This window comes from Melanotaenia boesemani, chromosome 17 (assembly GCF_017639745.1).
Source record: "Melanotaenia boesemani isolate fMelBoe1 chromosome 17, fMelBoe1.pri, whole genome shotgun sequence".
NCBI lineage: Eukaryota > Metazoa > Chordata > Actinopteri > Atheriniformes > Melanotaeniidae > Melanotaenia > Melanotaenia boesemani.
In genome coordinates this window covers 13,946,425-13,972,109 of record NC_055698.1, presented here as the reverse complement: position 1 = coordinate 13,972,109, position 25,685 = coordinate 13,946,425, and the positions used below count along the sequence as shown (strand labels likewise).

Here is a 25,685-nt window from a genome sequence, read left to right as displayed (position 1 = left end):
ATTTGTCAAATTTAATGCATGAGGAAAAGTTCATTCAGACAGGGTGCTGTTCAGAAAGATGTGTATCTTGTACCAGAAAAGCAAAGGCTCAATAGTTTCTCACTAAGACTTCATATAATTAAAAAAATCTAATGAGACTCAGGAAAACAATTAATAGATAGAAATATTAATCGGTTGTCAGTGCCAACCCAGAGCAAACAAAACTGTGAAAGCTTTCTATTCAGCAGACTAAATGAAGATGTTCTACCTTCTGTAACCTTCTATAGTTAAACTACGCTTGATGTTTATTTTCTCAGACTCACCACCCCTTGCAGGTTAATGTTGCAGCATCAGGGCAGTGGCATGTTCCAACTCTATCATCTCCTCGGCACAACAACCTGCAGCTGTTTCCTCTGATCCTCCTAGTTGTGAATCGGTGCTGCTTTATGATAATAATTTCATATTAACATTGAACTTCTGCATGTAATGTTACAGAGTCTTAAAAAAATCATTGACAATATTTAACAGTTAGCTACTCTGGTATGCATATACTCTCCTTTAATTCTTAGTTTGATTCTCTAAACCTCTTTATACTTTCAGTTTTTGCTCAAATAATCAAAATTTGGTGAATCAGCCTTTTATTTTTAACCAGATTTTAGTATCTGTGGTGTAGCCTTAAAAACGTAAGACACCAGAAAATCAGCAGATCTGGATTGGAGCAGCTAATTTTGTACTTTATATACTTTTATACCATTAACATATCTGTTTAATCTATTTTTGTCCTCTAACATTTCCTTAAGGAAATCTTCCTTAGTTTTCCATGTATTTAAAGGAGGTGAAACCTCCGACTTAAATAACTAAAGACGACTTCCCAAATTTCCTGTTCTGGTTAATGTTTTCAGATTTCTTGTTAGTATAAAAGCGAAAAAATATTTGTTAACTGATAACATGCAATCAATCAGTCTGCCTTTTAGAAAAATTTAGAGCTGAACTAAAGTGGTAAATTGTTTGATGAAATCTCTCAACAGCAGGCTATACTTTGCTTTTGTTTTACATTGACTTCTCTTAAACTTTGGAATCAATTACTAAGGCAAACACTTCTCACTGTGGAACCAAGATCATACTACCCACTGGTTTGAAAACTACCTGTCAGTGTGTGCAAGCAAAATGTTTCTGACATGACCAAAGATGTACCCTAGGGGTTAGTCCCAGGACAACTAATATATATCATTAGTTTGAAATATTTCCAGTATAACTATTTCATTTATACTAATGATACCCTTGTATACTGCAATGTGCTTTCACTTGGTCAGACTCTCAACTGGCTTCAACCTGCATTAAATGCGTTTTGTGTGCAAATGTGATGATGTCTGGGGTTAGATTAATGCAGAAAACATTCTATAGGTTTCACTAATTTAAAAATACTGCCTCACAGACTTTAAAAGTAAGCTAACTCACTCTGTCTTCATTATACCGGTACTTTTCTATAGTAATCATAAATAAAATCCTACATTAATTTGACTTTATATCCAAATATATTTATGTGAATGGGCAGAATCATACTGCCCTAAAAAGAAAATACTTTCTGCATTGTTATCACTCAGTGAAGGTCGTAACTAGTCACTGCTGCTATTGGTCTATTTGATGTGACGTTGTCAAGGAGGCGGGGAGTACTGATTTGATTGGCAGCCAGTTCTCTGGTAGTCTGCTGCGGGACCAGGACAGACAGCTGAGGGGGCTCTGAATGTCCAACTGGGACAGTCCGTGGACTACCGCGAACTCTCACGCACGATACACAGGTATGTCACGTCTCGTGCTTTACTCCGAAATGTAGAGATTCTAAATTCATTCATCAGCTGGCAGGGAAATGTTAGATGGTTCTTGGCTCGTTTAGAGGTGTATCAGCAGAGTTTGACAGGAGGAAAGGTTCGTCCCCACCTCCCCATAGAGCCCACTGTGCTGCCAGAACAAGCTTCATTCAGACATGTATCCGTTTGCTCTGGAGTCTTAACGTGGACCCGGACGAGTCCTCCCCCTTTTTCCTGGATATCATGAGAAATGATACAGCGGATTGTAGTTGTAAGCGCGCCCACGCCACAATGGCTCGGATGGGTAACAAAAAAATGGCCGCACGTGAGGCAAGATCGGTGTGAATGTTTAGTTGTCTGGTCAGCCAAAGCGGTGCAAGCGTTTGGCACGGAATTCATGCACGGTTAAAGCGCGCGGAACAGGCGCACTGATGTTGCCGTGCGTCAGAACCGTGGCGTCTATTCACGACTATAGGAAGATCAGAGGAAAGAGCTGCAGGTTATAGAGCTGACGAGATGAGAAGGTTGGAACGCACCACTGCCCCGAGGCTACAACATTCACCCTCAAAGAGTGGTAAGCCTGAGCAAATAAACACGGAGCAGTTTTACCACACAAGGCTGGTTGGACAGCAGCAGGTAGAACATCTTTTCTTGTTATTCTGGGTAGAAAACTTTAACAGTTTTATTTCCAATGGGATGGCACTGACTAACCGACAAGAGGTTCAGCCAGACAGTCATATTGATTTTTAGTTTTTGTCTTCCACTGACATTAATGAGCTCGTCGTCCAATAATAATGCGTTTATACGATGTCGGAGCCGCTGTTTGCGGGGGCTTAATGGAAACATTAAACTTCCAACATGTCCAACTGTCTACAGCTCTCAATGAATCTTGGGACTTCCTTGCTCTTAGAAGCACAGGGCCACTTGGAAAGGTTTATAAGCAGTTTAGCCTCACGCACGTGATGGGGAAAGCCCGTGAACATACGCAAGATCCTTAGGGATGCTTCCTGGGAGGGACTGTTGAGACTAGCAGACCACTGAGAGGGTTTTGTGTATCTTGTTGCATCTAAACTTAAATTGATGTGTCTTATACTTTCCAACTGAATAATCACATTAGCTGAATATATTAGGCCAAACAAAAGGAGGATGGAAAGTGAAGCCGTATTTCGCATTACAGTAAATCTTCTGTCCCTGGGCAGTGACATCCAGTAAGAGTTCTGAGTCAGGATCCAGAGTGACCTTTATTGTTTCTGAAGTAAGAAGAGCATGCATTTCCTCTTCCTGTCACCAGAGTAGAGGACAACATTAATTTCAAGTTAGACACATGCCCTCAATGTTGGAACATATGGGAGTTGTCAGTGAGCCATTCAGAATCCAAGTCCAAAACTCTGAAGCTTCTCCTTTTTTATTATTAATACACACCCATAGTAGAGATCGTACAGAAAAAGAGGAGGAAGGGTGGAGAATGAGAAAGAGAGAGAAAGAAGGAGACATGAAGTGGAGAAACTGGAGTGACTCAAGCCTCCCAGCTATGAACAACACATGTATCAGAGAGCTGTTATCTACACACTAAGCCCTGCACCCGGCTGCGCCACCCAACAGTTAACAAAAAAACCTGACGCCACAATAACTGTCATGAGTTAATCACCTGTCAAAAAGATTCACAGCTAAATGAACAACTTCAAGAGCTTGGTCTTAGAATTGTTGGCAGGTGAGTGAAGACAAGACAAACATCTTTGGCAGTTTTTTGCTGCAGGCTCTGCTGCTGATTCACCAGATTCCATCAATCACTAAGGCCTCAACGGAGATATCACTGCTGTTATTCAATAAAATCGTGTCAGTGCTGTTTGGTTTTTACAAAGAAAGGACACTCTTTTCTAGCATTGATTGGATAAGTTAAAGAAAAAATCCTTTTTAACTCCTCAACGAGTGAGGGATAACGATAGGAGTGATGACAAACATCATATGTGAGCTCAACAGCATGTTTGAAATTTTCAATAAAATTATAAATTCATCATGTGATCTTACCAGATCAGACCCCAGGCTTTACTATGAAGCTAAATGTGTTTGCATGTTGTAGCATATAATTAAAGATTTGACAAGACAAGCTCATTTATTTCCCATTTCACCCATACTCCCCACTCTGTCTCCTGGAATAACATCACGTTCTTTTACTACCCACTCTTTTTCCACATCTTTTCAACTTTGCAGTCAAGCTAAGTGCTGATGCATCCCCCCCTCTTTTCCCCTTCAGACTAATTGGGCAGAGAGCGAGGCAGAGAAGAAGTAGGCACAGCCATGTGGCGGTACAGATTATGTCACAAGGTGCTCATTATTACTGCTGTGCTATCAGCACTGAAAGGTTTTGACGACCTGCATAATTGTATCACCCCCAAGCTGCGAGGCACAACTCAGATATCCCACCAGCTGGAACATCATCAAGGAGGAAATTGAGGTCTTGTTCACTGATGATGTTTGGGAGCTCTGCCAGTGCAATAATTGATTGGGTTAAATGGTGGTGATTTGGATTTCACAGTCAGGTAGAGTAAAAGGAAGCATGAATCAGCAGAATACAACAGAGAGGTAATTTCAAGATTAGAGTCAGATTAATAGAAACCGAGCAGGTTTAATCAACTGTATTTTTTTCAGCATCTGCAGCATCTGTAATAGAGTAATGGTTGGTTAAAGAACATGCTGAAATATTATGCAGATATTGATCAGATAAGATGCCCATCTTAGGGGTAGTAGTGTAATCCTCTTATTGAGCGGCTGTATGAACACATGGAGTGACCTACATAGGGTATGTCTGGAGGCAAAGGGTGATGTGTGAGATGCGTGACAGGATAGGGTGGTTAATGGAGGGGCGGGGTTTTATGAATAGCCAGTCATTAGTATGACATATACACGTATGTGCACAACTAGGCCTACACAAAGCTTTGTTCAATAACATCTTGTGCCCCTCTAGCATTCACACTGGAGCTGTAACCATTGAGTGCAGCAACTTGGGGCTCAAGAAAGTTAACAAATTTGTCTTTGCTGCTCCAGAGTCAGCCAACAAAGTGACATCTGGACTTCCACGTTCTCTCTTTGTGATTCTCAAGTCAGTGAGAGAAACTGGGAGTGACAGCTGCTCTCAGTAGCCTGTGCATCACAGAGCCCGTGGCACTGCATAGCATGGAGTCTACTGTTTGAGATTATAGATATCAGCTAAAAGGTTTTTATAGGATGGATGCTACAGGCCAGGCTTTGCTTGTGTAAAAGCAAGAGATGTAGCAGTGTACATCTTTTAAGACTACAGGCTTATAAAATATGCTCTAGTCTTTGGGTAAAGTTTCCTGACCAGAGATGGAGGAATATCAAAACCAAGCTGAAGTTTGTCTGTGTTTAACGCACACAGGCACTTTAACATTAGTGTAGCAGCAGTGATGTTTTGTTGAGGAAAACAAACCCTCTGATCCTCCCCTCATAATCCCTCTTCCATGAGCTGTCTATCATCTGAGCGCTTGGCAACCAGGGGCTCTTGGAGGGCTTTTGTTGGCTCATCCTTTCATACAGACCAGCCAATGGCAGACACGATTGTGAATGACCATTTTGTTTTTTTCTCCTCTGTCCAAAGAAGATGAGATAGACTGGACAGTCAGGGTGTTAAGATATCAGAAGATCTGAGAAAGGGGCACGCTTGTGACAAATATCAACTTGGCCAATAAAATGAAATCATGATAAGACCCAGTTACGGGTGAGGTGTTTTATTCATGCAAATAAACTTATTCCACATTTATTCTGTCATGCATTTTTTCCCCCCAATTGTGCATTCCTAATCAGTCTCTAACACACGTTTGTGTGCTGTAGACATCACTAAAAGAATTTTAGCTAGCTGGTAGTTTCAAGAAACAGATTACAAAGTTGTTCAGTGATCATTCCTACCATCACTTTTTATTTAAAGACTCTCATCTCTTTCCTCTCATTCTTCCAAGACTTTAGAGGCTTTTCCCACAACCCAGTCTAATCTATAAGGATTGTTCTCTTCCTTCAAACTCCCTTTTATCTATTCCTTGCTCTCATGGCCTGAATCTCTCCCTGGACTCTTCTGAAATTCTCATGTTCTCTCTGCCCATTTTTATACATTCCCTTACAATCAGGATGCAGCCCTTCCTCTTTTTTTATTTCTTTTTTCTCCCCAGCACAACCTTTGCTCCTCCCTCCTCATTTGAACCTTTGATTGGCCCATCCTGGCTCCTGCTCTGTGATGTGGATGATTTGGCAAAGAATTGCTTGGTGGCTTTGCCTCCATTAACATTCTTCCAAGGGATAACTTTCACTTCCAATGAGCATGTCGAATGTGATTGTAATCCATGTTGCGTAATGAATCGACCCCCTTGTTCTCTCTATTTCTTTTCCTTACTCTTGTATAGCTGGGGTCGTGTCACTTCTAGAAAGATGGATGAAACAAGAACCATAAAAAGGAATAATATAACAAGCAGTCTGTGCTTTATAGTTTTGTTAATATTTTGGATTTCAGAAACTGTTCTAATGATGCAGGAGGTTGCAGTGGAGGTCGAAGGGAAGTTCTCTGCTCTGGCTTCATTCAAGCGCCATTGAGAATAGAAATGAGAAGAAAAAGCAAAGAAATTATATCTAAAATGGTGCTTTTGGTGCAAATGCAGAAATATATTTCTCTGATTAAAAACTCATTTTGGAGCAAACATTTTCTTCTTAAGCTTGGATAATAAGTTTACATGTATATAAGATAACATTAAAAATAGAGAAACATAAAAGAGTTATAATCACAGTCATGTCTAAAACAATACTGGCAGCCACATGTGTCCTCCTCTCATTGTTAATATTTTCTTCAGGTCATTAGAAAGACCTGCTCCTTTATATCCAGATGGTTAATGGCTGATTCCAAATGGAGGGACCAGCATATAAAACCCTCTTAGCATATTAAACCCCAATACCACACGCTTTAGTCACGAAGGAAAGGAATTTGTTATTAGAGTTATGAGAACAACTTCTCATACTACACTGAAAGATGTGGGTGTGTATCTGAGAAGGGAATAAAGCAATAAATAACTCATGCTCAAGTTGGATAATAGGAGGTATTATTATTATTATTATTATTATTATTATTATTATTATTATAAGGGCCTTGCTCAAGGAACCACAGTGGGTAATTTATATGTAATGTATCATGTGATATCATAGATAATATTTATTTGCAGTGTCTAATGGGGGGTAAGGGATTTAAGGTTTGTGACTATTGTACAGTAGAAATTGTTCAACATGTGTAAGCATTTTGTAAATATATCATAAATCCTGTGTGATCATGAGTTAAAATTTCATTGTTTAGTTTGCTTTTTCTCCTGCTGTTAACCCTTTCTACTGGAATACGGACTCAAAATCCTGAAACACGATGGTTTACAGGTCTGAAGGGTTTAGTTTTTTAAGAAAACAAGAACTTCATTTTGTTTGCATTTAGAAAAAAAGTTTTAGATCAAACAAGGTGCAATAGGCAGCATTAAAAGCAAGTGGTAGCTTAGAACGAACCAGTTTTTATGTAGCTACAGAGGGTTTTTAATTGGGAAATCAGTCAGTTCAAAAGTCACATACATATATATATATATATATATATATATATATATATATATATATATATATATATAGGTTTTTAAATTTTTAGTTTTGGTTAAGATGATATTCTCTTTTCTAGTTTCCTTTTGTTTTACTTGTTATATGTAACTGACGCAGAGAAATCAGTGAAATCAATATAAAGCTAAATATTGGTAAACTTAGACGCACACAAGGTCGTGTAGCATGTGTGTGTTGTTCAAGAAAAAATAAACGAAGACTCCAACCTTTGTCATTGTTTCCAGAGAATAATGGCCATTCATTATGTTAACAACAACGTGCCAGTTCATGATGCAAGCATCCTTGAATAGTTAAGCAGAGTCAGTTTCTTGGGATGACTGTGTGTGTCATTCTGAGACAACAACTGACTCAGTCTGAAGTTGAGGCAGGCATGACGTTAACTGATGACACAGATAATCCACAGGAGTGAAACATTTGTTGCAAAAGGTCTGAATGTCTCTGAATGTAAGTGCACGTAAAGAAGGATGAAAACCAATGTGCAGAAATGTAAGTAGAGCTGAATAATCATGACTCACAAGGATGAGCTTCTCCGACAGCCACACTCTACCGCTCTCTGCAGGTCTTCACAGTTGACTGATGAGCAGCTGATAGGACTGAGCTACTCCGATTGGCACAGGTAAGCACTAATTTCTCTGTAAACATTTGGGAAAATAATTTTTACACGCAGACATGATTTGGTCAGTTCAGTTGGAAAATTTCCAGCCGTTAAAACGAAGATGCGCTGAAGTCTGCTGGTCTTAAAATCCTCACTTTTAAAGGAGTATGAAAGGAGCTGGTCGTCCTTGTGGATTTGATAGTACTTTATGTGAACTTGAAAGGGCCATGCTAACATTAATCTATAAATGTAAACTGGAAGTTTTGGTTTTATATTACTAAGATGTCTTTATTTAAACTTTTACCATTAATCTTTAACCTCAAAGGCTTAACAGAAAGCACGTTTGTTGAATTTTCCTTTTTTATGTACATAACAAAGGAATTTCTCATTATTAATCTATTTTTCATAAAGATATTGTATGGTCTTACTATGCTCTGTAAGAAGTTTGGAGCTTTGATCCTTTATTTTTATTAAATCTTTTCTTAATTTCCTATCATGCTTTCTTAGACCTTGTTTTTTTCTGCTGATTCTTCAGGCTCCAATAATGAATTCCTCCCATCTTCTTATTTTATAATGAGGAACACATAAAGGGATATTCTTTTTTCCTAAGAGGGCTTTTTTGAAGTGTCTTACCTGCAGTAAACAGCAGGTTGTCAGTGTGCTCTTAGTTTGGAGATAAATTTTGACCATGAACCTAAACTTAAAGCTTATTAGAACCAGGCCACCTTGCAGAAAAGCAATTCTTTGCAATCATTCTACTTAACTTCAGGCCTTGTGTTCCCACATGGTGCTGCAACATGAAGCATGTATTGTTTGGTGCCAAATTTAACCATTTGATGCAAATAAATTACATGGTGTATAAATGCATAATTCTCAAACTGCTATAAGACTTTTGAAGTTTGAGTTGTTTTAAATTACAAAATATTTACTCTTCTGGTGTCTTGGCTAAGTTTTACCTAAATTAATTGTAGTTCAGTGGGGCACACATGCTGTAACACTATACTGATGGCTTCCCTCCATCCACACTTTTAAGTACATACTATCCCGTCTGTTGTTAATACCAAAGCAGGCAATATATCATACTGGCAGAGACATTTCATCACCAGATAATGGTAAAAGAGGGAGAGGTAGATGCTGTAATCCCATGCTTTCATAGCCAGATTAAAATCCTGGGTCCTGAGATGGGGGAGGGGTGGAATGGTAGGGTTAAGGATGGGCTAGAGGGAGTGGATTAAAGCCTTCTGATCTGTTCCTTGCCCAGCTGTGTCACTGTGGGAGGGGCTTGGAGGATGCTGAAGAGGAGGAGCTTGTTTTAAATTTTTTCTGCTTGTGCTTCTCTAATCTTGGTCTTTATTGCACAATGATTTGAATAACAGGAAATAGTAACTCATTCTTGTAATTGCGCTGACTCGAAGGGTTTCTGGCTAGTTGTTTTCTGGCCATACTAGTGGTGTAGCTTTCTATCAGTTGGCCCATCGCTGTTGATACCTAATAATCACACCAACTACACGATGGGCATAAAACGGTTGTGGTTTTGTGGTTTTTAGTCTTTACTGACTAAAATGTTAAAAGTTTTACCTATTTATTTACTTTACTGCTGAATATTTGGAAAGCTAATGGCATTCCAGCCAATTTCAGCTGTTTTGTGCTAGTTAGCATTAGCATGATTGCAGAAAATATTCACGGAAAACAGAGCAAATGGTATACTTAAAGATTCGCACAAATCTGATAGCAATGCTACCCATGTCTTCTTCTCTTTATTTTAAAGAGTATGTTGCTGTAATGTATTCATAGATTTACAGTACAATTTAGCACTGGGAGAAAAATATGTAAGACTAGGTTTCAGTCAAGCAGAGAGAATCTTATCCAGAAACATTTAAGCTCAGAGTTGGAGCAGCTGTATTATACTGCAGCCAACAAAAAATGTGCATAATTCTGTCAGCACCTCAAGACTACAGACTTAGTGAGAAGGGAGGTGGTAAGGACTCGTTAATTTTAGGGTACGAAGGAGTGGGAGAAAGACCAAAGAAAGGAAATGAAAGAGAAAAGACTCCTAGTTCTCAACTAGTGTAAGACTTTGTTGACAACCACTGAAGGAAAACGGTTGAACACAATCTGCACATGCTGAGAGTTTCTGCACATTGCAGCAGCGGGAAGCCCAAACTGGAGTAGGATTTGTATGAATGAGAAGAAAGGAAGAGAAAAGGAATGGGAATGTAGGGTCAAACCCCCCTCAGTAACACTTATGTAAGGTTACTTACATAATAACATATTCAACTGGTGTGTATGTGTGTTTTATGCCTCTGTCTAGACAAGAAGGGTAACTTGACTTTGGGTGGGGGATACAAGAGGAGGGGTACTCGAGCAAGCCCAGCAGGAGAGGATTGCGGGATTATTTGTGTGTGTGTGATGAACATAAAAAGAGGTGGGGGTGAGTATGGGAAGGTATTAAAGTCAGAGTGGAGGGAGGGACTGACAAGCATTGAATGCAAGCCCACATTTGTGTATGCAATCCAGCTCTCCACTTCTTTCTGTCTCATTTCACGCTTGTCTTTCCTAACTCATCTATACATCAATTTATTTTCTTTTCCTTAAAGTTCTCCCCTCATTTTCCCTCTCTCATCATTCCCCTTTCCCTTCCTTGTCTCTTAATATTCTCTGATCTTAATCCCATTTTTTTTTTGTTCTCTTAATTCTCTACCCCAATCCCTTTTTTCTCTTCTATACTTTTTTTTTTTTGTTGTTGTTGTTATTTAAAGAGTCAGCAGTGCCAGACAAGACAAGTTTGGAGGACAGAAGACATAGTTGCTACTACTGGTGGTTTACTAGTGGTTAGCCTTAGCATACTTGTGGGAGCTTGGCGATGGTCACAACCATGGACGATCCTTGTCCCAATGGGGTACAGGAGAAGGAGGAGATGCCCTCAGGACAACCTGGCGTGGAGGGGCCCCCAGCTGTGCAGTCCCCCCAGGGAGCAGATACATCTGGAGGTGAGGAAAGGAGGAGGAAGAGGTGGCTTGGTATACAAAAAAAGATGCAGTGGTTTTGTGTTTAGTTGTTTGAGCGGGAGGGATTCATTGAGCTCCTTATTAAATATTTATTGATTGAAAACAGTTTTACCTTTCAGTTAGCTTTTACACAGTGGCAATTTTCTCAGTATGAGATGAAAAAAACCTGACAAAGTTTTTAAAAGCAATGTTTCCTTTACTTACATACTCCCACAACCATGTAAGATGAGTTCAAATGTATCGATGGATCCAAAAGTTTTTCAATAAAGTTTTGGCAGAAATTTGCAGGCAATTTTGGTTAATAGAGAGCTAATGTGTGCCTATAAGCTAAGCTAAAGTGTGTGGCAGCAATGGAACATTCAATCCGTTTATTATTTTTTACCCAGTAAAAACATTAAAAACAAATTCTTATATACATTGTTGACCTGGTGAGTGCCAGAAAACACTTGAGCGGCAGGGAACATGAGAGAGAGGAAAAAATTAAACAATCGTACATCATTAGAAATAAAAAGTCATGTTAGATTGTGGTAAAATAATGCAACCACAGATAACAGCTTATTTATTTTTATTATTTAATTTTCCTCATAAGACTAGCATCAGTAACTGGGTGGTTCTGATGTAAATTGTGCAAGGTGTAGACAGCTGATAGTGATGATACAGCTAACCACGCAGTTTGAGTGTTCATAGTCTGACAAAATGTGACCTGTCTAAAACTTCAGATTCATCATTTCTGCAGGAATCATTGTTGGTAATGGGGGTGAAGAATCACTTTCACTCTTAGATTTTGATCACCAATTCATAACATTATCAAAATCAAGTATTTTGATTGTGTTTTGATTGAGAGACCACTTTGGGCAAATGTTAAGCTGCAAACATATGTGTAGTTTAGATTTTAGTTATTATTATTTATTCTTTATTGCCTTTATTAACGTATTGCCCAAGGGCGTTTTAACCTGATTTAAAACTAGTGTTACTTATTAGAAAGTATGCATATATTGGTCATTTTCAGTGTTTAAGTTAATGTAGCTTGCACAGAAAAACTGTTATTTATCCAGTACAGCTGACTTTTATCAGGTTTTAACAGGATTACACGTTTTTAAATGTCCTCTAATCAGTATCAGTTTGAACTATTTATCCATTGATTTTGAGATATTAACTGTTACAATTTTTACATTTAACCTGATATTAAAACATTTTTCTATAGCTATAGCATGTTTCAGTTTGTTAGCTTACAAGCCATTTGAATTATACTTTTAGCTAACTGTCTAGCTCCTTTGCTAAGTTTTCATGCACATTCACTCCCAACAATAATGCTTCAGTATAACAGTCAAACTATTGTGTACAACTATGTTTTTTTCCCCCAGTCATGTGCAGTTTTTCTTTTTGTGTTTGTTTTTAGCGCACCCTTCTGAGTTCTTTGGTAGATTAGCCACTCTGAAGCAGAGCTACCTGTAGCCCATTTTGTCTGGAAGAGCAACACTTAACCTGCACTACTGAAATAGATGCACAGGAATGTATTTAGTTATAAAGAAGGTGTCCACTTTTGTGTTTCTCTGATCTTCATCTCATATGCCACACTTCACATGGTACATTTTGTCAGGGTTTTTCTTGTGAGATGGGTTTTGCATCCCTTGAAAAATAAAATTATTATATAGGTAGCCTCTGCATTGGCATTCAGAGCACACAGTGTTGGTAGATGTAGAAACAGATGCAGTGGCTAAATGCAGGGAGGGAGTGCAGATAAAACAGATAAAGGAAGGAACTTAAAAAAAGGTAAACAAAAAAAGTGATTCATTATGTGGACAAATTAAACTGCTGCAAAAGCCAACCATAATAACTGCCTAGTTTTACCATCTTTCATATTCCTCAATTCCTTTAAGCCAAACTAAGTAACTTTATGGGCTCATATCTCCATGCCATATTTCACGAGCTTATAGATCGTTTGAACGGAATCTGTTACTAGATTTGTGACTTCTTGTTGGGATGAGTAAAGTACACACAAGTACACAGGCTGCATGGGGTGGATTTGGATTAAGTAAACATTCCTGTGGTCGAGGACGGGATGACAGTGATCTCAATGAGTAAAGGTCAACAGATGCATGCACAAAAACACACACACACACACACACATATATATATATATATATATATATATATATATATATATATATATATATATATATATATATATATATATGTATATGTATATACTACCATTCAAAAGTTTGGGGTCTCTGTGCCATGGGATTCAATAGGGAAGTTTTGAACGGTAGTGTGTGTATATATATATATAATATAATATAATATAATATATGAACAGCTGTTTTGTACGCTCTGCACCTTTTTTTCCAACTAGTTTAAATGTGATTTTTGATTTTCCTTTAATGTGTGTTTCTCAGAAGCTGGTTGTGGAAAAAAAGAGTCAAGCTTGTGTATTTCTCTCCAGCAAAGCAGAATTTTTCTGTCTTTCACAAAAACAGAACAAGGTTTTAGATGTACTTGAAGTCCAGGCTCTAATGTGTAATTATGAAAATTGGAAGAACTGGAGGTCATACCAAGACTCACTGTATAATTGAGCACACTAAAATGAAGAGGGTGGGTCAGTGCTTGTTTATTGTTTGTGTGTGTGTGTGTGTGTGTGTGTGTGTGTGTGTGTGTGTGTGTGTGTGTGTGTGTGTGTGTGTGTGTGTGTGGTCTTTACTACAATTACACCTCTGCTCTGAAGAAGTGCGTGTGGTCCTTAGAGCAACTAAACATCCTGCTCATACTGACAGTTGTGTATCCAAATTGAGTTTTAAGGTTAGTGTTCTTGTGCTGTCAAGCAGAAAATATATATAATGCTTCATGGATGTAATAAGTTTAATAGACTACAGTGCAGTTTTTAAACTCCTTCCCCTTTTTGTCCTTCATGAATATTTAAGATTTGTTTTGCATTGAGCCTACTGTTTATGCAGTCTGACTGTGTTTTCTGTTGTCTTTGTTTTCTTTTATCAATCTGACTCCTTTTTTTTTTTTTAACAAAACATTTTGGTTTTTGTCTGCACGAGAAATAATGTGATTGGTTTTGTGCACCAAACTGGAAAAAGTAACTGAGATTCTACATAAACTACAGGAATACGCCCATTTGGTTGGAATCATCATGTTATTTTTACAAAATTATGAACTCAGACTATTATGAACCCATTAATTATCTTTAGAAGTAGTTGTGTTTCTATTGGAATACACATTAAGTTTTTAAAATAAAGCCCAAAAAAAAAAAAAAAAAAAAGAAAAAGATGCCACACCTACAAAAAATTTCTTGTTGCCAATATTTTCATATATAGTTAGCCTTATAGCATGATTGCCTAGGTCATATTTTGGCTAAATTATATCTGCCAGACTCTACTTTCCTAACACTGCTGATTCACTGTGCATCTTTTCCTATAAAACCTTAAAATGACTTAATTGTGCTATTAGTCTAACTATATTGTAACATAGCAGCTAATCTTTTTTGTTAAAGCATTCCATATATTTCATCTGCATGTGCATGTTTGTTAAGTTGTTTCACATTCAACAAGTGCATTTACCAGACAACATATGTTGACATTAGCAACATCAGGATTTCATCATTTATATAACCAAGGTAGCAATTTAGACTGTGCAACATTTTTTTTTCTAAAGAGCAGGTTGATGGTTAGACTGTGACTTGATGACACAGCATATGATCCACAGTTAAATAATAATAATAATAATAGTGGTTTAGTTGAGCAAAACACAGAGAAATCTTAGTCTACTGAATATAAATGCTGACTGGGCATACCTATTATCCACATAAGTGTATAATGACACACAGACACATGCTTTCACACAGACAGATGTTCCCAGGGCTTTAAGTGCCTTAAATGGGCTTACATGAGCTTTGAGACCCTGGCATTAGGGCTTTAGCTGGGTCATACCAGCAGTCCACACCTCTTTGATGTTTGTGTTAACATGTTACAAGATTGTTCAGATTTTTTTTCTAACATCTTACAGCCCTTCCTCACTTTCCTATGTCTCTCTATGTATATCTGTATGTTTGTGTTTTGCCCTGTCCGTCCAGCCATGCAGCAGGTGATGGATAATCTGGGAGAGGTGCCCACCTCCGCGGGTGCCAAAGACATCGACCTGCTTTTTCTGCGCGGCATCATGGAAAGTCCCATTGTACGCTCCTTTGCTCAGGTAGCACACATACATAGCTCAGGGTGAGCAGCAGTTAGCAGACTAACCCGTAGCCAGCTTGGAGGTCCTCCCCCATCATGCTCTTCTGCCAGCAGTGCTTTGCTTGCTCTGGCTGAGGTGCTGAAATACAGTAAGGCTTTGATTAATAAATGCTGCAGCACACAGAAGACATGATGCATACATACAGATTTAGATTTACATTGCTGTGACTTTTTCACTGGTTGTGCATGTATCGCTTCATCTCTGATTACAAACCACTTGCTTTAAGACACTTTACTGCTGTATGAAATCTAGTGTGCAGCAAGTTGAATTAGTGGACAATTGCGCAGGAGCTCCTGCCAGACAGTCTGTTGTCACTTTCCACTATGCAACTGCTCCCTGCAGGGCTGGAATTTGTAGAAATGAGAGATAACTTCTTTTCCTCTGTAACACAAGACAGACAGTGGCTTGATCACAGAGCAAAACAGCCCATTCTACTAAATGCAGAATGCAATATTATGTTAGCAATCACTACCATTCACTAAGTCTTTACACATCCAGATGAAAACCAACATGAAACGGAGAGCTATTAGAAGCAGCTGCCTTTTGTCTACGTCTGAGAGGAGCCTGCCCTGAGTTTCTTTGTCTTTCCAGGCTCACGAGCAGCTGGAGGAAGTGAAGCTGGAGGCGGTGCAGGACAACAATGTGGAGCTGGTGACAGAGATCCTGGGTGACATCAGCAGCCTCAAGGTGAAAGACGATAGTGCGGCTGAACTGTCCAGGATTCTCCAGGAGCCGCACTTCCAGGTGAGACAGAACATATACAAACAGTCAGGGAATATTAAGACAGATGGGATTGGAACAAGGAAACCATGTTTTTCATTGCCATGGTGAGCCATGGTGATGTGAATGCAGTGATGGTTCTCCTGTAAAAGGGTGGCAGTCTAAAGGTGTTTGGCTGCAGTTGTGCGCAAAGATCCCTCTGATTGTTCTATAGCCAATAACCAATTCTCTATAACATGTCATATTATGCTCTGTGGTGACTTTGCCGAATACAGCAGACTTCTAACAGCTCAAATGGTCTGACACAGACATTTACCATAAAAGCCATAACCACTTTATATGATCTCCATCACCTTCTCTTTCAGACAGACTGGAAACAATGTCTTCCTGTGGGCTTAATGAGGAATTTCACTTGTCTTATTTTGCTGAAACCCTCTCGGAATAGAGTGTAAATTTAATTGTGGATATCCTTGTGTCCATTTTTGTCATTTTGGACATATGGAATCAGCTTGCCACATTGAAATACCTAGTACTTTGTAGCTTTTACTTGAAACAAATGCCATTACTTGCCTGTATTGCTATGAGTCTACTCTCCTTTTTAAGGACCTATACTATACTACCAGAAAACCAGTTTGAATATTTTTCTTTAAATGTTTTGCCACACACTGGATGTTGAAGCCAGTGTGCAACTTTAATGTTTTGACAATAGTTACAGTAGCACATATTAGATTTTTTTTATCCTGCTGTCATGCATCAGTAGAACACTAACCTCCATCACCAGACCTACCAGCAGCTTTATGCAGACTAGACCAATAGGACTTGTTTTCCTGAGCCCAGTGCCGCCTTTGCACCAATCAGAGCCTTTTGTGCTGTAAGCTGAAGGATAAGACCCTGTTGACCTACTGAGTAGGACGGATATGGTGGAAAGGGGGTGGGGGGCAGGCTATGTAGAAAGGGAAAACAGATATTGCATCACACAACGGAGCATTTGAGTTTACAGATATTTTTTCCAAGTAAGTTATTGATATTTGTTAGATATTTTAGGAAAATAGTGACACTAATATTATGTTTAAATAAAAGCTGCTGGAGGGATACTTAACTCTGTCAACCAAAAATGAAGGGATTAGATCATAATAATAATCCTCTCTTTTGATCCATTAGATGATTGACTTTTTTTCATACATACATGTAATAAAGGTACCACTGAAATTTCTGAGTCTTGAAAAATTAAAAAGAAAATGATTCATTTACAAGTTGAGGGCTTGTCTCTGTTGCATTTTAAATTTCCTATCTCATCATGTTTTGTCTGTAGAGCTACCATCGATCTGTTTTTACGTCAGTCGTTAAGCATCACAGCAGCTTTAAACATGTGTTCATACCAGATGAAGTCAGACCAAAGCAGCAAATTTCCTAAGCAGTATGAATTGAGCAAGGACATATTTTATGGTTTGGGCATTAAGGAAGAATCTGCTTATTCTTTGTCCTGCTTTACATTATATTCTCTTTTCTTTCTTTCAGTCTCTTTTGGAGGCCCACGACATGGTGGCATCAAAATGTTATGAAGTCCCTCCTCCGGCCGATACGACCAATGATGCAGCAGTGAACAGCGCTCTCATGCAGGCTGATGCCGTGCGCATGATTGGCATCAGAAAGAAAGCTGGGGAGCCACTGGTGAGCATAGACCAGCACTCACTATATTTGAATAGATGTGCGTGGATGGATGTTTCTAGAGGGGTGGGGGTTGAGTACAAGAATGGCCATGAATGATTAAAGATGTGTAAGCATGTGAGGATAAATGCTCCCCTCCCAACATCTTCTTCTCAGGGTGTGACATTTCGTGTAGAGAAAGACGATCTGGTCATTGCCAGAATCCTTCATGGCGGTATGATTGACAGACAGGGTCTGCTCCATGTCGGTGACATCATTAAGGAAGTCAACGGGAAAGATGTTGGCAACAACCCCACTGAGCTGCAGGAGATGCTCAAAGACTGTAGTGGAGGGATCACATTGAAAATCCTTCCTAGCTACCGAGACGCTCCTGCACCTCCACAGGTGACACACACAAGCAGAAAGCATCACAATAACCTCTTAAAACAAGTAAACAGTTTTTTCTTTTCATAATAAGTGGCAGATGTTGGGTGGTGTCGCCAGGCTGGTGATTTGGCCTTCCCACAATCCCATGCGTATGAATGTGAACTCTGGGAGCCCTATTAATAACACTCCACATGCTATGTAGGTCACAATAGTTTCTATCTCATGCACACACTCCACATAACACATGCATGCTTCATGTGGTTACGTGCTCCCTCACATGGAAAGTACAGTAAGCTATGATATTCTCATTTTCTTTCATGCTTGCACCAGTAACAACTCCCCTATAAAAACAGTCGAAGAAATTGTGGATTTTGAACAAATTGACTTAAACCTGAAAATACCTCAAAGGCTTAAATTACATGAAAGAAGTAAATGTGAATGAGACAATTCAAAATCACATCTAGAGCTCAGAACTGTGGCTCAAAGCGCTGTGCAGTGTACTTTACTGGCTTGTTTTATTGCTTCCTCTGGCTGCTTGTTTAATATAATACATCTGCCAGAGTACTTAGCCATTCTGGCAAACGCCTCTGCTGTTGGGGCTGCATGAAAAGCAGTGTCAGGTGCTGTGTGGTTTTTGGGACACAATGGGTGTTTAGAAGTTGTTGTTTTGTCAGTTTAGTATTTTGTTAGTTGTTCAAGCACATTTTGAATTCATGAGGTCTTATGATGTCAAAACAGAAGTAAATGTGTATTTAACTGCTGCATCTGATAAACACAGGTGTATGTGCGGCCATACTTTGACTACGACCCAGCCAATGACAATCTGATCCCTTGTCGAGAGGCAGGAATGGCCTTCCAGAAGGGTGAGATCCTCCAGATTGTCAACCGAGAGGATCCCAACTGGTGGCAGGTGAGCCTTCCTCCATTCACTGTTTTTGACTGAGCATCAGTAAGGATTACACAACCACAAATATTTCAAATTGCTCTGTAATCTGTTCAAGGCGTGCCAAGTAGTGGGCGGAGCCACAGGACTGATACCCAGTCAGTTCTTAGAGGAGAAGAGGAAAGCTTTTGTGCCCAGAGACTTTGATGGATCAGGTGGGTTTCTAAATGTCCTTTTTGGATTATACCTGAACTTTGTGTGAACACCAGAATGATTCTTTTGGTTAGAGCTTAAATTCTCAGAAGTTATACCCTTGCCTCTTAAAGTTTTGCTGGCGGAGGAGTGACTGCAGACCGGTTTAAATGCTGGAGGCCAATCTATCAATCCTCTACTGCTCTACCAACAAGCTCAGAATTTAATCACTTAGATAATAGTCCATGCCTGCCCCCATCAGGTCAACTGTTGCAACAGCAAATATAGACAGTCAAAAATGTTAGTCTTGTTTGGTTTTGCAGGAATTCTTTGTGGCACCATAGCTGGAAAAAAGAAGAAGAAGATGATGTATCTTACAGCCAAGAATGCAGGTCACAAAACTCTCTGATGATTCTCATCTTGATATTTTTTATCCATGACTAGCTCACACAGTTTGAATAAATGTTTCAACAGAATTTGATAGGCACGAGTTACAGATTTATGAGGAAGTAGCAAAAGTTCCTCCGTTCCAGAGGAAGACCCTGGTTCTTATCGGGGCTCAGGGAGTAGGTCGACGCAGCCTGAAAAACCGACTGATGGTCCTCCAGCCTACTCGCTTCGGCACCACCATACCATGTATGCAATGCTTGGATTTTGTTTGTAATGCAGCACAAAATGGTTTCACTAAGACAAAGACAAAAGCAACTAAATCATCTCTTCTGTCAGACACCACACGGAGGCCAAGGGATGAGGAGTTAGATGGCAACTCCTACCACTTTACCTCAAGGACGGAGATGGAGGCGGACGTCAAAGCTGGCCGCTTTCTGGAACACGGCGAGTACGATGGTAACCTCTATGGCACAAAGATCGATTCCATCCATGAGGTGGTCGCCACAGGGCGCACCTGCATCTTGGATGTAAACCCACAGGTAAAACTTGAAGAATTTCACCTTTAAAATAACAGTGAATACAAGCTGCATTTATTATAGTGTTATACTACAGTGAATTTAGTTTATTCTAATAGCTGAAGCAGGAAAAGTGGGTAAATTTAAATTACTACCAGCGATCAGCAGTGTTACAGTTACTGTGATGTCACGTTATGTTTCTCTCCAGGCTCTGAAGGTATTGAAAACAGCAGAGTTCATGCCCTTCGTGGTGTTCATTGCAGCACCTGATTTTGATACTCTCAAAGCAATGCACAAAGCTGTGGTGGATGCAGGCTTCACAACTAAACAGCTCACAGTAAGTCAACCACTTTAATGCACAAAAATATGATAAGAATATAGATTATTTTTAAATATATTTTGTTGGAGAGTTTATGAGGGAGGGAAATGTTTGTTGGTTTGTTCTTTTAAGGAGAGATGCTGCAATTTTGAGGTATGGTAATGTACAATGACAATGAAGCATTAATTAGTTCATGATTACACAATGTAATACAACCCCTGGCAAAAAGTATGGAATCACCAGTCTTGGAAGAGCGCTCATGCAGTTGTTTGGTTGTGTAGAACAAAATCAGAAGACAAACATGACACAAAACTCTAGTCATTCCAAATGGCAACTTTCTGGCTTTAAGAAACAATAAAAGAAACAACGAAAAAACATTGTGGTAGTCAGAAAAGGTTACTTTTACTGACCAAGCACAGGGAAAAAAATATGGAATCACTAAATTCTGAGGAAAAAAATATGGAATCAGTCTGTTTTTTTTGGGGGGGGGGGGGGGGGGGGGGGGGGGGAGATTTCCTTTCCCTAAATGAGCACCTGCTTCAGATTAGATCTGCTTGTTAGTCTGCAGTTAAAACCACACCTGTGACCACACCTTGGAGACCTGTTTCACCAAGGGGACTGGCATGAATCATGGCTCCCACACAGGAGATGTCGCTTGAAACAAAACAGAGGATAATAAAACTTCTTGAAGAAGGTAAATCTACACGCAATGTTGCCAAAGATGTGGGCTGTTCACAGTCAGCTGTGTCTAAGATATGGACCAAGTACAAGGAACATGGGAAGGTTGTTCAAGCTAAGCGCACTGGTAGACCAAGGAAGACATCCAAGCGTCAAGACAGAAAACTTAAGGAAATATGTCTTAAAAACAGAAAATGCACAACAAAACAAATGAAAAACAAATGGGAGGAAATTGGAGTCAATCTATGTGACCGCACTGTGAGGAATCTCCTGAAGGAAATGGGATTTTCATACAGGAAAGCAAAACGAAAACCATCATTGACACCTAAACAGAAAAGAACAAGACTACAATGGGCTATGGAGAAGCAGTCATGGACTGTGGAGGACTGGATAAAGGTTATCTTTAGTGATGAATCACGGATCTGCATTGGACAAGGTGATGATGCTGGAACTTTTGTTTGGTGCCGTTCCAATGAGATTTATGAAGAGGACTGCTTGAAGAAAACATTAAAATTTCCACAGTCCTTGATGATATGGGGCTGCATGTCAGGTAAAGGCACCGGGGAAATGACCGTTGTCACTTCCTCAATAAATGCACATCAATTGAAAAGATATTTGGGGATGATGATATCATTTTCCAGGATGACAATGCATCTTGCCATAGCGCAAAAACTGTGAAGGCATTCCTTGAAGAAAGACGCATAAAGTCAATGTCATGGCCTGCAAATAGTCCGGATCTCAATCCAATTGAGAATCTGTGGTGGAAATTGAAAAAAATGGTCCATACCAAGGCTCCAACCTGCAAAGCTGATCTGGCAGCAGCAATCAAAGAGAGTTGGAGCCAAATTGATGATGAATACTGTTCGTCACTCGTCAAATCCATGCCTCAGAGACTGAAAGCCAGAGGTGGTGCAACTAAGTATTAATGGTGTTAGAATTTTGTTTTTGGTTGTGAAAATAGACTGATTCCATATTTTTTCCTCAGAATTGAGTGATTCCATATTTTTTTCCCTGTGCTTGGTCAGTAAAAGTAACCTTTTCTGACTACCACAATGTTTTTTCGTCGTTTCTTTTATTGTTTCTTAAAGCCAGAAAGTTGCCATTTGGAATGACTAGGGTTTTGTGTCATGTTTGTCTTCTGATTTTGTTCTACACAATAAAACAACTGCATGAGCACTCTTCCAAGACTGGTGATTCCATACTTTTTGCCAGGGGTTGTATAGACCACATACATACCCACAGAGAAAAAGAGGTTCCCAATCTGCATTTATTCCTTTCCGTCCTAAATTGTTTAAACTCTAAATATAATTAAAAATAGCACAAAGACAACATATCAAATGTTTAAGATGGGACAAGTTTGATGTATTTTAAGAAGATACTGATCTGATGATAGTTGTGGAAACCTCAACCCAGTAACAACGGGTCTCAAAAGATCCAGTTAATATCCAGTTACCAGACATTGAAGGACACCTTCAAATGTTCTTAGTCCACTCTGAGTGTTCAGAACTCTTTTGACAACTTCAAGAGGACCAACTCAATATCAGACAAGTGTCATGACTGATAAGTGTATATAGAGCAGGTGTTGTCTACCAAATGTGCTGCTACACATCTTTTCTTATTTTGTTCCTGAAATAAATACTTGACATTCTCCACATTAAGTAGTTAAGTAAAACAAGCCTAGAATAAGCCTGGTGGTCATCTTCCAACTAGAAGGTACAAACCTCTGTATGTCCATGAGTTGCTGTGTCCTTCGGCGTCTGCAATGCTCATCCGTGCTTGATTGCAGAGAGAAGCCATTACATACAGTACATATGGAGTTTATGTACAACATGAAGCCCTGTATTAGCGTCTATACGAATGGGGGTATTGGAAACACATGGTAATCACTTTGTAGCACCTAAATAAAGTCAAAAATGAACTTTTTTCCAAGTCCAATTAAAAAGGCACTGAAACTGGTTCCAAGGTTGTTGGAAGTTGTCATATATAACGACTTTCTTCCATTTTTTATTACTCTCTATAGCAACACTGCTAACACACGTCAGATTTGTTTAATTCATGTGTGAATTAAAGCTTGTAAACATTTACACTACTGACCTGACCCTCATGTTTTGGCAGGATGTGGATCTGAGGAAAACAGTGGATGAAAGTGCCCGGATCCAGAGGGCTTACAGCCACTACTTCGACCTGACCATCGTCAATGACAACCTGGATAAGGCCTTTGAGACATTACAGGCTGCTGTGGACAAACTGTGCAATGAACCCCAGTGGGTCCCAGTGAACTGGGTATACTGAGGACCAGCACCAGTGCTTCCACTCTCTGCTCTGCATGGGTCACAGTGACCCATCAGTGTGTGTGTGTGTGTGCTTCTGACCACAAAGGCCAAAGAAGAGGAGAAAGGAGGGAAGAGAAACCAATGAAAATAACATAATTGATGAAATTTGATCTCTCTCTCTTCTCTTGGGCCTGCACACTGTGCAACTTTTTCTACTCAAAACTCAAAGGGAAAGAGTGCTTATTTATTTTATACATTTTTATGAAAGATCTTTCTATTCAATGTTTGATTTCACTGAGAATGAAACAAAGAAAATATGTATGTGGGCCATGTTCTTGAATTAATTTATTGTTGTAGTTCTGTGTCATTTTGTAGTGGTTCTATTTAAAGTTTTGTCAGCCCTTCTCCCTCACACACATGATCACCAAAGCTCCACGATGAGGACAAGTAAAGGCTATGGATCTTGGAGAAGTTATTTTTACATGTCAAAGCTATGCCTGATCAACCACTGTAGCTGTTTTATTTTCACCTTGATACCACTGAATTCTTTAGTGTTTTTAAGTCGCTGGCCCCGAACCTTTTAATCTGTGTCCCTCACTGGATCAGTTGGGTTAATCAAGAGTTTTAAAACCTGTTTGTGCAAAAGTACTCCAGTGTGCAGAAGAAAAACTATTTAGTAAGTAGTTTTTCAAATATCAAATTCTCTCATTTTTCTAGTTTTGTTTCACAATTTTATTATTTTTTTTTAAATCAGTGTGATTTATAGTGTCTAGTGTTTGGTCTCAGATGATCCTCAGCTTTACACTTGACCTGTCTGTTTAGTTTTAAGTGACGTTTAAAGCATCATTGCCTGACATCTTTTACCGTTTTCACAAGCCAGTTTCTTTCATGTTTTGATTTTTGTGAATGCAGCACACCCCAGTCAGTCCTTAACGGTTCTTATGTTGAGTGTCATAGCATGCCAAAGTCCTGAACTGGGCTCCAAATAAAATTTAAAACCCACAGTTCAATGAACCGGTTGAAAATAATGTGACTTTGAATGATACATGCATACAGCAAAGCCAAACTGCCAAATGCTAAAACTGTAGCATTGCTATATGTCCTCTGTTTTGTATGTTTTTCTCAAAAAAGAAAAAGAAAAATCAAGCAACTTCAGTTTCATTTGCAAATTATTTGCTCTGAAACTGTTTTGCATTTCTAGGGGTAAAAAAAAAGCAAATAACTGATCTTGTATGACATTATTTGTTAAATGTAAGTTTCAAAATCCCGAGATCAATGTGTGCCAGACCTGCAGTCTAAGTGTTTCCTCATCAACCCCATGTTTGTGTTTGTTTGTACATTTTTTATTAGTAAAGTTCTAATTAATAAAATTGAAAAAGATCTCAATAAAAATAAATGAAAAATATGTGCTGCATATTAAAATATACCTCAAAGAGCTGACTATTAAACCCCAATATGCTTTGGTACAGAAAAAGGCAGTTAAATTGAATGGGTCCATCATTAAACATTGAAACTATCACCTTCTTTATGTTTAACATGTTTAAATTCTTTAACAAGACATATGTATGACATGGTATTTATTAGTCTTCAAGTCAGATCTATGAGTGCTTGAAAACATACAAAAAGCTTTAATTGTGATTAATGTGTGTTAAAATTCATGTTAAAATGTGGACCATAAGTTTCATCCATCTCCAGGCTTCTACCACTGCTGGGAAAGGAGGGAGCTGGTCATATGTCTGTTACTGACAGCCTTGTATCAAAATGTCTGGGGGAAAAGACCCCTTGTACTGGTAATTTTTTTGAAAAATCTAAAATAAACCAAAATGTGATTCTTTTTTTTTTTTTTTTTTTAGAAAATCCTCTTCAGGGACTTTGAGCATTTTATGTGGCGACAGATCATCTGATGTGATATTGAGCTTATATAAACTGTTTCACCCCTAAAAGGACTGAAACATTTCTATTTGTATTACAAAGATAAACAAATTTAAAAGGAGAAAAATACACGACTGAAGTAGGAACTGTTCTTTATACATTTCATTCACTGTGTCAAAACGCATGTAGCCAGAGTATTCTTTGAAAATCACCTGTCTTCAGCTCATACATGTGCTATTCACCAGCAGCTCAGAGGACCTTTCAAGCTGAGCTTTAAAACTGGTTCTGGACTGGAGGTGAGCTGTGGTGAGTGACACGGCAACGGCCTTCAAAGTGTTTACAGAACAGTTTGGTATATAACATCGCTAGTGAGATAAATTGAATTGTGAAAGTTAGAATTAAGTTCAGCTGCTTCAGCGTCAGGGTGCAGTCACAAAAGAAAGCACTAATGTCATTAGTAACTCTTGATGCTCCGACTGTCAAAATCTGGGTCTATTTCACTGTGAAAAATAATAATTTGGCCGATGAAGATGG

General features: G+C 39.0%; 1 protein-coding gene across 3 annotated transcripts; it reads left to right on the top strand.

Moving 5' to 3' along the window:
- The first annotated feature begins 1,677 nt into the window (after window positions 1–1,677).
- On the top strand, window positions 1,678–25,120 carry pals2b (protein associated with LIN7 2, MAGUK family member b). 3 transcript variants are annotated; one of them, XM_041967179.1, is made up of 14 exons: window positions 1,678–1,778; window positions 7,993–8,049; window positions 10,788–11,018; window positions 15,115–15,215; window positions 15,867–16,019; window positions 17,514–17,666; window positions 17,820–18,047; window positions 18,808–18,939; window positions 19,031–19,127; window positions 19,428–19,496; window positions 19,579–19,740; window positions 19,831–20,033; window positions 20,218–20,346; window positions 23,122–25,120. In XM_041967179.1, exons 3-14 carry the CDS (start codon window positions 10,892–10,894, stop codon window positions 23,296–23,298), a joined length of 1,731 nt encoding a protein of 576 aa, XP_041823113.1. In that variant the 5' UTR covers window positions 1,678–1,778; window positions 7,993–8,049; window positions 10,788–10,891; the 3' UTR covers window positions 23,299–25,120. The 3 variants fall into 3 exon arrangements, with proteins under 3 accessions (XP_041823113.1, XP_041823115.1, XP_041823114.1); XM_041967181.1 differs by lacking the exon at window positions 10,788–11,018; XM_041967180.1 differs by lacking the exon at window positions 7,993–8,049 and having other exon boundaries at window positions 1,686–1,778.
- Window positions 25,121–25,685: the final 565 nt, after the last annotated feature.